General features: G+C 44.6%; 1 protein-coding gene across 1 annotated transcript in view; it reads right to left on the minus strand.

Annotated features, from left to right (window-relative positions):
• CPA6 (carboxypeptidase A6) overlaps window positions 1-12,440 on the minus strand; it is a 113,798-nt gene that overhangs the window by 11,366 nt on the left and 89,992 nt on the right. The window contains exons 7-8 of the mRNA XM_034759448.1: window positions 10,525-10,635; window positions 10,179-10,269 (exon numbers count right to left, since the gene is read on the minus strand). Coding sequence (XP_034615339.1) covers window positions 10,179-10,269; window positions 10,525-10,635 — 202 coding nt within the window. The remainder of the gene's footprint in view (window positions 1-10,178; window positions 10,270-10,524; window positions 10,636-12,440) is intronic.

The following is a 12,440-nucleotide window of genomic DNA, read 5'->3' on the forward strand; positions in this document are numbered from 1 at the left end:
CTATACCATAAATTAGTTTTAATAATGCCTACATGCTGACTGAACAACCCTGAAGAAGGCTCCTCCCTCACATAGAACCAGTGCAGAAAACAGGATGAAGAACAGGTTCTAGTTTTCCCTCTCTCTGTATAAGAATATATTTTTCTAAACTCTCTTCTTATAATGAAGTTGTCCTGTGAATGAATGACTTCGGATAATGCAATGAGCTCACTATGAGTTTCCATACTGGAAGTTCTTCAAAGTTACAGACAGAATTGGGGGAGGGGGAGAAATACAGTTAATGTCAACTACTATCAAGTGTCAAAGCTACAGTCACAAGGAGAAAATAGAAATACATTAAATGTCAACCATCTGCCTGATTTTTGTATCCTGCAGTGTTTTATTGAGACAGTCAAATCCTTCAGAACACACTGCAGATGTGCAAGGCCCAAAATAAACTGGAAATGCTGTGTTCACACAGTGTGGAAGTGTTGAAATTAATAGAGCTCATTTTCGTACAGAAGCATTGAGGTGGGATTAAGGGTGAGATAAGGAACAGTACAAGCCCCAAACTTGCTTGCATCTCCTACTTCTGCCAGTATGAGGTAATTTTCTCCACAGCCCAGCTATATAGCAGGCCTTGGGTGGAAATTCTGCCCCCAACTCCCAGCACCCTATGCTAAGTGTTAGTGAAGCCCTTTACATTGTATTTGGTTTATGAGATGAGGATTTGTCCCTAAGTATTTGCCTAGTGTTTTTTTTTTAAATATTATTTATACTATAAATAGTGCCTAATGGATCTGCATGAGGATCAGGAGACCATTATGTTAGGTGTTAAATGCACACATGTAATAACAGTCCCTGTCCTAAAGAGCTTGCAATCTGTACACTCTATACTTTAAAACTGTTGCTGCTTCTAGTGTTGACTTTGGTTGCCCACTCCATACTTTAACTTAAAGAAATAATTGTGTTTCCCATGAGCCACAGGCTGCAAAGTGAAATTTACTAAGATCACTGATAAATTTCCTTTTTCAGTCTTCACAGAATACAAAGCAACAGAGTAAAATATAGCATCAAAGAGCTACATTAGAAGAGAAAAGAAAAGACGGTGGCACAGCAGTGTCACTTAATTCAAAGAAGAAACTCCTGGTACCCAGCCATTTGGGTGTCACACTTGAGCAGGTACTACACATAAATAGGATTTGTGCTCACAACGTACGTACCCAGAGGCACCCATATGCATTTCAAACTCTGCCTGCAAACTGTAAACACAACTGACCCAATTAAGAAGTTTTAGAATCTACCTTATGAGAATTCACAGTGCAGAACTTTAAGCAGATCAGGACAATGTAAGCATGGAAATATGATAATCCTCCACCTCCACTTCAGTCAGAGTAGTGAGAAGACTGAGCACGCGACTTAGAGTAAGGAACTTCAGAGTTCTAATCTTGTCTCTTTCACTGACTGATTTGTTTATCCTTGGGCAAAATACTGAACTTCTAATCAGTTTCATTTTTTGTTTCTGAAAAAAATATTTTCTTCAAAGGGATGTTCTGAAGATCAGTAAATTGCTATTTGTATGGAAGTCCCTTTAAGGATGGACTGGGGTCTCAGTAGGGAGCAGTCTATGTATTTGGTGGAGCGAGCAGTAGGACTGAATGAACATGGGGAATGAATTCTGACTTAAACTATAAGCCCATCAGGGCAGGGATATGTTGGTTTTGTTCTGTATAGGGCAAAGGACATTGCAGGAACTAAATAAATAATAGTCATAATACACAAAGCAGTCCAGATAGCATTGTTATAGGGCAACAAATCCATTCTGCATAGAAAAGAAAGATTTCACTCATTCAGAAAAGACAAATGTCTTCCAGAACCAAGGAACAGGAATTTTTATTTCAGTGCAGAGGTGAGGGGCAAGGGAGTTAAGGGAAACTGAGATAGATCAATTGGGGACTGAAAAAATATGTGTGAGTATTAATAATATGATAAGATACAATAAAATATTCCTCCAACGATATGACAAGAGACCTGCCCACTCCAACGTGAAAGCAATAGTTTCTTTTGTGCACATACATTCGTTTTTCAAAATATCTGTTGCTAGTGGTCATAAATTTAAGCAAAGAATGATGCAACAGCATGGGCTGTATCTTTGGATTAGTTCGGCTTTGCATCTATACCCTAAAATTGCCCTAAATCTGGGGGTCAGTTCTGGAAATCTCTCTCCCCTACATGGGGGATTCTCAGGTTGCATTGACCTGTTATAGCTGCTCCTATACTAACCCCCTCCCTGCAGCCAGTGGAGTGAGTGGTCCAACTTAGGGGTGTTCTACACTAGAATATTAGATTAACCCAGCTACATCACTCAAGGGTGTGAAAAATCCACACTCCTGATGGACGTAGTTAAGCTGACCTAAATCTCCATGTAGACTGTGCTAGGTTGATGGAAGAATTCTTCCATTGATCAAGTTATTGCCTCTTCGAGAGGTGTATTACCTGTGACAATGGGGAAACCCTTCCTGTCTTCAATGAAATGCTACAGTGGCACAACTGCAGCGCTACAACTGTGCTGGTGAAGTGTTTCAAGTGTAGACAAGCCCTTAGTGATCCCAGAGTGGCAGAAAAGCCCTTTGGGGCCACAGGTATCCATTTAGGGCTTGTCTACACAAGGACACTCAGGAAAATTAAACCACATTAAACCCACGTGTGTATGCCCTTACTCAGAATTAAAGTGTCATCAATTAAGTTTACCTTAATTCACTTCCAAAATGGAGAAAGCTAAACCAAATTAAGGCCACTTTAATTTTGAATAAGAGCATCCACACCATGGTTTAACGCTGTTTAACTTATCTACTTGAAATTCACACAGTTAGTTAATTTGGATTAATTTTCCTGAATATCTCTGTGTAAATGAGTCTTAGAGTAGCCTTAAAGTTGCTCTAAATTGCTCTAGAGAACAGCACAGATTTGTCCAAAATCAGGGAAGCACAAAGATGGCCTTTGCCTCGTCCCTCCTAAGCACTGTCGAGTGCTTCTTTATCACAGCTCAGGACATGGGCCCATGTGTTTAGGCTCTAGCACAGGAAACAAGTGGGAAGTAACGGACTGGAATTGGGTTGGAGGGAGTGAGATGGTAAAAGCAGAAATACTAACAAGATAGGCAGTATGGGAGAAGAGGAATGGAAGCAACAGTATAAAATTTAAACAAGTAGATTTAAGTGCTCATAATATATGCAAAAGATGGTGTCAAAAACTGTAAGTGTATTTTACTGGATTTTCTAATGTTTCTGTTCTGTCCTTCCTGACTTGCCATCACTATGATTAATACTGCTTGCCCAATTTACTTTTCTCCATAAAATTTGCTAAATTATGTAGAGATAAAAATAACAAATCACTAGATGGCAGACTGTGGAGCCCTTCCTCCTAGCAACGACTGAGCATTTCCTCATGCAACTAATCTCACCGCAAGTAATGAGACTATTTGTATTACAGTAGCATCTGCAGGCTCCAAGCTGGATCAGACCCCCAGATTTAGGGCATTCTTTCAAAAAAGAACTAGATAAGTTCATGGAGGCTAGGTCCATCAATGGCTATTGGGCAGGGATGGTATCCCTAGCCTCTGTTTGCTAGAAGCTGGGAATGGGTCATTTGATGATTACCTATTCTGTTCATTCTCTCTGGGGCACCTGGCATTGGCCGCTGTCAGAAGACAGGATACTGAGCTAGATGGACCTTTGGTCTGACCTAGTATGGCCATTCTTAAGTTCTTATGTTGTGCTAAACACTGTATAAATACATAATAAGAAACAATTCCTGCTCTTAAGAATTTACAGTCTAAATAGACAATTCAGAAGGAGGGGAAACTCAAGTGAAAAGACTTACCCTTATTCTAGGCCACACAACAAACAGGAATAGAACCCTGGTCTTCTAGGTCCCAGTCTAATGTCCTATCTACTACACCACTACTTGAATATATAGGTATGTACCCATTTACATGTATAAAGACTCTACAATCTAGATTATAAAATGCCATTTCCAGTTCAAGGGATCCGTTTCTGATAATCTGCTATAATTCATTATTTTGAACTTAATCTATATTAAAGCAAAATTTAGGTCAGTTTCTGTTATAAATATTTATATAATAGAGTTTAAAATTAATCTCTATAAAATTAAAAGTAGCTCTTTGTTTCTTTTATAAACCTCCACTAATAGCCACCTTGAACTACTAAAAGATACTTTGTCTCAGCAAGGCCAGCAAAATATCTGAAGTCTCTAAACCAAAACATTTTAGAAACATAAATAAAAAGGGTAGGAATTAAAAACAAACAAACAGATCAGTTACACCATGAGCCACATTCACCATTGTGCACCAGCTCATTCTAGCAACACAAAGCAAGCGGTAAAACTGGCTTACTTAGCTTCTTAAAGGCCTGGTCTACACTACGAGTTTAGGTCGAATTTAGCAGCGTTAAATCGAATTAAGCCTGGACACGTTCACACGACGAAGCCCTTTTTTTTGACTTAAAGGACCCTTTAAACCGGTTTCTTTACTTCAACTCTGATGAGGGGATTAGCGCTGAAATCGGCCTTTCCGGGTCAGATTTGGGGTAGTGTGGACAGAATTGGACGGTATTGGCCTCTGGGAGCTATCCTAGAGTGCTTCATTGTGACCGCGCTGGACAGCACTCTCAACTCAGATGCACTGACCAGGTAGACAGGAAAAGCCCCGTGAACTTTTGAATTTCATTTCCTGTTTGCCCAGCGTGGAGAGCACAGGTGACCACGCAGAGTGCATCAGCACAGGTAACCATGATGGAGTCCCAGGATCGCAAAAGAGCTCCAGCATGGACCGAACAGGAGGTACGGGATCTGCTCGCCATATGGGGAGACGAATCAGTGCTAGCTGAACTCCGTTGCAGTAAACGAAATGGCAAAATATTAGAAAAAGTTTCAAAGGCCATGAAGGACAGAGGCCATAACAGGGACGCACTGCAGTGCCGTGTGAAAATTAAGGAGCTAAGGCAAGCCTACCACAAAGCCAGAGAGGCAAATGGAAGGTCCGGGGCAGAGCCGCAGACATGCCGCTTCTACACGGAGCTGCATGCCATGCTAGGGGGTGCAGCCACCACTACCCCAACCATGTGCTTTGACTCCATCAATGGAGAAGCACGCAACAGAGAAGCGGGTTTTGGGTACGAGGAAGATGATGATGAAGACAATGAAGCTAGCTCACAGCAAGGAAGTGGAGAAACCGGTTTCCCCAATAGCCAGGATATGTTTATCACCCTGGACCTGGAACCAGTAACCCCTGAACTCACCCAAGGCGTGCTCCTAGACCGTGAGGGCGCACAAGGGACTTCTGGTGAGTGTACCTTTGTAAATATTACACATGGTTTAAAAGCAAGCGTGTTTAATGATTAATGATTAATTTGCCCTGGCAATCGCGGCCAGTACAGCTACTGGAAAAGTCTGTTAACGTGTATGGGGATGGAGCAGAAATCCTCTAGGGACATCTCCAGAAAGCTCTCCTTCATGTACTCCCAAAGCCTTTGCAAAAGGTTTCTGGGGAGGGCTGCCTTATCCTGTCTGCCATGGTAGGACACTTTACCACGCCAGGCCAGTAGCACGTAGTCTGGAATCATTGCATAACAAAGCATGACAGCGTATGGTCCTGGTGTTTGCTGGCATGCAGACAACATCCATTCCTTATCTCTCTTTGTTATCCTCAGGAGAGTGATATCATTCAGGTCACCTAGTTGAAATGGGGTGATTTTATTAAGGGGACATTCAGGGGGGCCCATTCCTGCTCGGCTGAACAGAAATATTCCCTGCTGTTAGCCACATGGTGGGGGGGGGAGGGGTGAAGTGATCATCCCAGAGAATTGGATGTGGTGGGGGGAGGGAGTTAGTTGGGTTTGTGCTGCATGTTAACCCGGAAACCGCAGCCCCTCCTTTTACATTGCAAACCCATTTTAAATGGCCAACCCAACGGGTGCTTGGTATGGGAAATGAGGGCGCTGCTGTTTGAAACCATTCCCACATGTTATGAAGGTTAAAAAAGCCAAAAGACTGTGGCTTACCATGGCTGCCTGCAAGCCGAAATCTGTTGCCTGGCACTGCGTGAGTGATCTCTCACACCAAACCGGCAGGCCCTCAATATAAGAGAAAAAATGCGACCTTGTAACGAAAGCACATGTGCTGTGTAATGTGAACAGCAAAATTTAACGTGAAAGAGTGTACCCATTGTTCTCTAAAATGTGTCTTTTTTAACCACCTCTCCCTTCTCCTCCACCAGCTGCAAATGTTTCTCCTTCGCAGAGGCTAGTGAAGATTAGAAGGAGAAAACGGCGGACTCGGGATGATATGTTCTCAGAGCTCCAGATGTTTTCCCACGCTGAAAGAGCACAGCAGAATGCGTGGAGGCAGTCAATGTCAGAGTGCAAAAAAGCACAATATGAATGAGAGGAGAGGTGGCAGGCTGAATCGCGGGCTGAAGAGAGCAAGTGGCAGACTGAAGAGGATAGGTGGCATCAGATTGCTGACAGAAGGCAAGAGTCAATGCTCCAGCTGCTGGAGCATCAAACTGATATGCGCCAGCGTATGGTTGAGCTGCAGGAAAGGCAGCAGGAGCAGAGACTGCCGCTACAGTCCCTGTATAACCAACAGCCCTCCTCCCCAAGTTCCATAGCCTCCTCACCCAGACGCCCAAGAACGCGGTGGGAGGGCCTCCGGCCACCCAGCCACTCCACCCCAGATGATTGCCCAAGCATCAGAAGGCTGGCCTTCAATAAGAGTTAAAGTTTTAAAGTTTTAAACTGCAGTGTGTCCTTGTCCTTCCCTCCTCCCCCACCCAACCTGGCATTTCCCTCCTCCCCTACCCCTCCTGGGGTACCTTGGCAGTTATCCCTCTAGTTGTGTGATGAATTAATAAAGAATGCATGAATGTGAAGTAACAATGACTTTATTGCCTCTGCAAGCGGTGCTCGAAGGGGGGAGGGGAGGGTGGTTAGCTTACAGGGAAGTAGAGTGAACTGGGGGTTGGGGGGGGTTCATCAAGGAGAAACAAACAGAAGTTTCACACTGTAGCCTGGCCAATCACAAAACTCGTTTTCAAAGCTTCTCTGATGCACACCGCGCCCTGCTGTACTCTTCTAACTGCCCTGGTCTCTGGCTGCGCGTAAACAGCAGCCAGGCGATTTGCCTCAACCTCCCACCCCGCCATAAATGTCTCCCCCTTACTCTCACAGATATTGTGGCACGCACAGCAAGCAGCAATAACAATTGGAATATTGGTTTTGCTGAGGTCTATCCGAGTCAGTAAACTGCGCCAGCGTGCTTTTAAACGTCCAAATGCACATTCTACCACCATTCTGCACTTGCTCAGCCTATAGTTGAACAGGTTCTGACTCCTGTCCAGGCTGCCTGTGTACGGCTTCATGAGCCATGGCATTAAGGGGTAGGCTGGGTCCCCAAGGATAACTAAAGGCATTTCAACATCCCCAACGGTTATTTTCTGGTCCGGGAAGAAAGTCCCTTTCTCCAGCTTTTGAAACAGACCAGAGTTCCTGAAGACGCGAGCATCACGTATCTTTCCTGGCCATCCCCCGTTGATGTTAGTGAAACGTCCCTTGTGATCCACCAGGGCTTGCAGCAGCATTGAAAAGTACCCTTTTCGGTTTATGTACTCGGTGGCTTGGTGCTCTGGTGACAAGATAGGGATATGGTTTCCGTCTATCGTCTTTCGCAGCCACTGGGAATCATCCCACACCTGCAACACGATTCAGTCCCACCAGTCTGTGCTTGTTTCCCGGGCTCAGAATCGGCGTTCCACAGCATGAACCTGCCCCAGTAACACCATGATTTGCACATTGCTGGGGCCCGTACTTTGGGAGAGGTCTATGTCCCTGTCAATTTCTTCATCACTCTTGTCGCTGCGCTGCAATCGCCTCCTCGCCTGGTTTTGCTTTGGCATGTTCTGGCTCTGCATATATGCCAGGACAATGCGCGTGGTGTTCATAGTGCTCATAATTGCCGCGGTGATCTGAGTGGGCTCCATGATCCCAGTGCTATGGTGTCTGGGCTCAAAAAAGCCGCGAAACTATTGTCTGATGGTGGGAGGAAGGGAGGGGCGAGTGACGACATGGCTTACAGGGAATTAAAATCAATAAAGGTGGCTGTGCATCAGGGAGAAACAGAAACATCTGTCACATAGAATGGCCCCCCCCAAAGATAGAACTCAAAACCCTGGGTTTAGCAGGCTGTTGATTTCACGGAGGGAGGGGGAAGCAAATGAATACAGAACAAATCTGGTCCATTTACTGTTTGGATCCACTCCATCTATCTTTTACATCTTAGGCTGGCAGCAGATGGTGTAGCATGACTGATAGCCATCGGCATCTTCTGGGTGCTTGGTAGAAGATGCTGCATTACGATTGCTAGCCATCATCGTCAAGACAGTTCAATAGGACTGCCGGCAGGACTGAGTCTCCAGGAGACAAAACATGTCTGTCCAGGCGCCTCTGACTGAACTCACTGAGGAGTACGACGACAACGGATACCAGTCGTAATACAGCATCTGCTGCCAAAAGGCAAGGAGCTGCTGCTGTATAGCAATGCAGTCCCACGTCTGCCAGAACCCAGACAGCCGATGACGGCTACCAGTCATACTGCACCGTCTACTGCCAAAAGGCAATTAGCTGCTGTTGTGTAGCAATGCAGTACCAAGTCTGCTGGCACCAAGATGACATATGGTGACGGTGAGTTGAGCGGGCTTCATGCTTGCCGTGGTATGTCGTCTGCACAGGTAACCCAGGAAAAAAGGCGCGAAACGATTGTCTGCCATTGCTCTCACTGGGGGGCGGAGGGGGACTGACGACATGTACCCAGAATCCCCCACGACACTGTTTTTGCCCCATCAGGCACTGGGATCTCAACCCAGAATTCCAATGGGCAGCGGAGACTGCGTGAACTGTGGGATAGCTACCCACAGTGAACGCTCCGGAAGTCGACGCTAGCCTCGGTACTGTGGATGCAGTCCGCCGACTTAATGCACTTAGAGCATTTTGTGGGACACACACATTCGACCTTATAAAAATGATTTCTAAACAACCAACTTCTACAAATTCGACCTAATTTCTTAGTGTAGACATATCCAAACGGGGTTTACAGCTGCTTTGCATCACTGGAGCAGTGCAAAGCAATTAGTGCATACTCCTAACATTAAAACTTCTTTCTCCATTTTTACCAAATTTCCCAGATAAACTCTACCTTGGGGTGAGATGTGGCACCTGGTAAACTTGGTTTCTTTTTTGAGAAGTTAGGAGGAACATTCACAATCCAGCCTACAATATAATGCAGGGGTGGCCAAACTTACTGATCCTCCAAGCCACAAAGGACAATCTTCAGAAGTTCAAGAGCTGTGGCGTGCCTGCTGGGGCTTGGGGGCTTCAGCCTCACTACTGCTGAAGGCCCAAGCCCTGGCAGGCATGCCCTGCGGGGCTGAAGTCCCAAGACCCCCCCTCCCGCTGGGCAGAAGCCAGAGGCAATGCATGGGGGAGCACAGGAGGTCATGTGCCCCCCAAGATTTTTGCCAGGGTTTACTGGCCCTGCTCAGTCACATGGTGCCACAGGACCCCCTCCCTGCATGGCAGCTGCTGGAGCTGGCAAACTGGGAGCTATGCCCTTCGGGAGAGGCAGCAGCAAACAGCTGGGAGCTGCAGGGAGAGCAGTTGCTTTTGCTGCTGCCTCTCCCAGCGGAGCTAAAGGAGCGGCCCCTCCCTAAAGCTCCCAGGTGTTTGCTGCTGCCTCTCCACATGGAGCTAACACCTGGGGGCTGCTGAGGGTAAGGAGTGTGTGATTTAAGCTGTTCGGGGGAGCAAACCTATAAATTGTGTCTCCCACTCTCAGCATGCACCAGTCATCTCTGGCAGAAGCCACTAGCCCCACCACCCTGCTGCAGGGTAGAAGCCCTGAGCTCCCCCGCCCCCATCTGGAACATGGGGAATGGGCAGGGGGTGCACCGTGAGCTGCACTTTAACGCATGTGGCTCGTGAGCCATGGTTTGGCCAATGGGACACTAGCTTCAGTCTTAACTATGGAGAGGCTACTGCTGCTGTAGAATTTTCTGATCTATTCAGTGCTCTGGACAGTTAAATGCAGGATGACATTGTTATCCACATTCAGGTTATTTCCAGACTTACCACACCATTTCACTTTCCAGTTACGATTAGCATCTACACCATGGCAACGAAACTGTGAGTTCTTTGACCTTGTTTTTCTCCAAAATCGATCCTAGTTATAATTTTTAAAATAATGAAAATAATTGACTACATGTTGATAAAACAACTATGTACATATAACAAATCATCTATGTTGAAGATGCTCAGTGCAGTATTTTAACTTTCTTACAAGTCAATTATATCCTTAGGTTACATATAATAAAGTGGTGGATCAGATCATTACAGCATTCAAATGAGACTTCTGTCTATAGGCATTCCATCTTTTGGATCTTAATATGTTTTCAGAAACATTGGCCAAACTACTTACATTGGTCCAGCTAAAATGGTATCCATCCACATTAAATACTGGCATGATGTAGAAATACAGCTGATTTAGCATCCTTCTCATGGCGGGATCACTCTGATATGTCTGAAGAGCCTAAAGGAGGAAGTAAAATAGAAGTAGTTTCTATAATAAACTGACTGTAGGCAGTTAGTACTACCCCACAGTTTACTTCTGTAACAGAGGCTTGGCCTTATTGCATTACTGCTATTCCAACAACTGTGCTTGAATGAAGTATTGTCTGTCCATAAATGAGACTAATAGCAACACAGTAATGAGAATATATTCAGAAAATACTTTCAAAAGGAGATCATCCTATTGTTAGTTAATTTCAAACAGACAGGAGAATACTGGAAACTACTTGCTCTAAACAGAAACAAGTGCATTGAGCATTGGTGAGATGGCTGGGCAAAGGAGCGAAAAGTCAATGGACTAGAGCCTCAGCTGGCATGAATCAGTGTAGCTCGCACTAAGTCAATGAAGCTATGCCAATTTGTACCAGCTGATTATAGCACTTAATATTGGTGAGGTCATGACATATGAAAAGGTATCAAAAGGCAAATGACAATGGTCACATCATATGTGAGACAAAGATCTCTTAAATTCAAAACCATCAACCCAAATTACTTGTCCACTTACAATTGGGCAAATCCTGTAGCCTGCACCAAGCCTGTGTACCATAGGTTGAACCAGTAATTGAAGGTGGAGGAAGCAATTCTTCCCCTCTGCCAGACGCAGGAATGCAGTAGCCCATGCATGTGCTGCATTCCTGAACAGAGTTCTGGTTAGTCTATGTATTTGCAATTCCACCAGCCCCACAGATTCTCCTCCATTGTATGCAGAAGTGTGTAATCCTTGTGTAACTACCACCATCACTGGGCATTAACTACAGTGTTAAGGCTCCAATGCATCCAATGCAGTAAAAATGCTTAATCATGTGCTTAACTTGGAGGGAAGAAAGTGTAACACATTGAACATAGGCTACATAGGCATGCTCCCAGCATCTGGCCACCCTGTGCAATGTACCCACATCAGTTCCATTCTACTGAAGGTCCTCAAGGCCCACACAGGAGTTGTGGTGGGAAGAGCAGGATTTACTTAAAATTGATGAGAGCTAAAATTGTTACTCACAAATGCTAGGGCTACAGTATCAGGTCAGGGAATTTAATACCTATGCAGCTTGGGCCTGCAGATGCTCCAAGTGTGAAGCTCCCATTGAAGTCAAAGGATGATATTCTGTGTGATGTAACTACAAGAATGCTCCCATAAATTCATAGCAAGGGATATTTAGGTTCGATATTAAGAAAAACTCTCTAACTGTAAGGATAAGTATGCATTGTAACAGATTACCTAAAAAGGGGTGGAATCCCTGTCACTGGAGGTTTTTCAGAACAAGTTTGTCAAGCGCCTGTCATGGATAGTCTATGTATGCTTAATCCTGCTGCAGCATGGGGAGGGAGATGGACTAGATGATCTCTGGAGGTACCATCCAGCCTCTTCATTTCTATGGTTCTATAATTGTCTGGGGACAGAGGTACTGGACACAACTCTTCCTTTATAGCAACCATGTTATTGTTTCTATGAACCATTTTTCTATACTATCTTTGTTAATATTAGAAAGCCACTTCAAGGCTCCCCATCAACATGGTTACAAATATTTGTATTAGTGACACGGCTCTGCTGGACTAGCAAAAGATAATTTTGTCAGAATGGAAGGCTATGGTTACTCCTGCAGTGATGGCTTAGAAAACCAAGACCCTGATCCTTTAGACTTAAACATTTGCATATTTATGCAAATTGAAGTAAATAGGGCTACTCATACATGTAAAGATATGCATGTGCTTAAGTCTTTATAGGATAAGGGAAATTATAGATGCTGTAAAAGTTCTGCATTGCAATGA

This window comes from Trachemys scripta, chromosome 2 (assembly GCF_013100865.1).
Source record: "Trachemys scripta elegans isolate TJP31775 chromosome 2, CAS_Tse_1.0, whole genome shotgun sequence".
Lineage (NCBI taxonomy): Eukaryota > Metazoa > Chordata > Testudines > Emydidae > Trachemys > Trachemys scripta.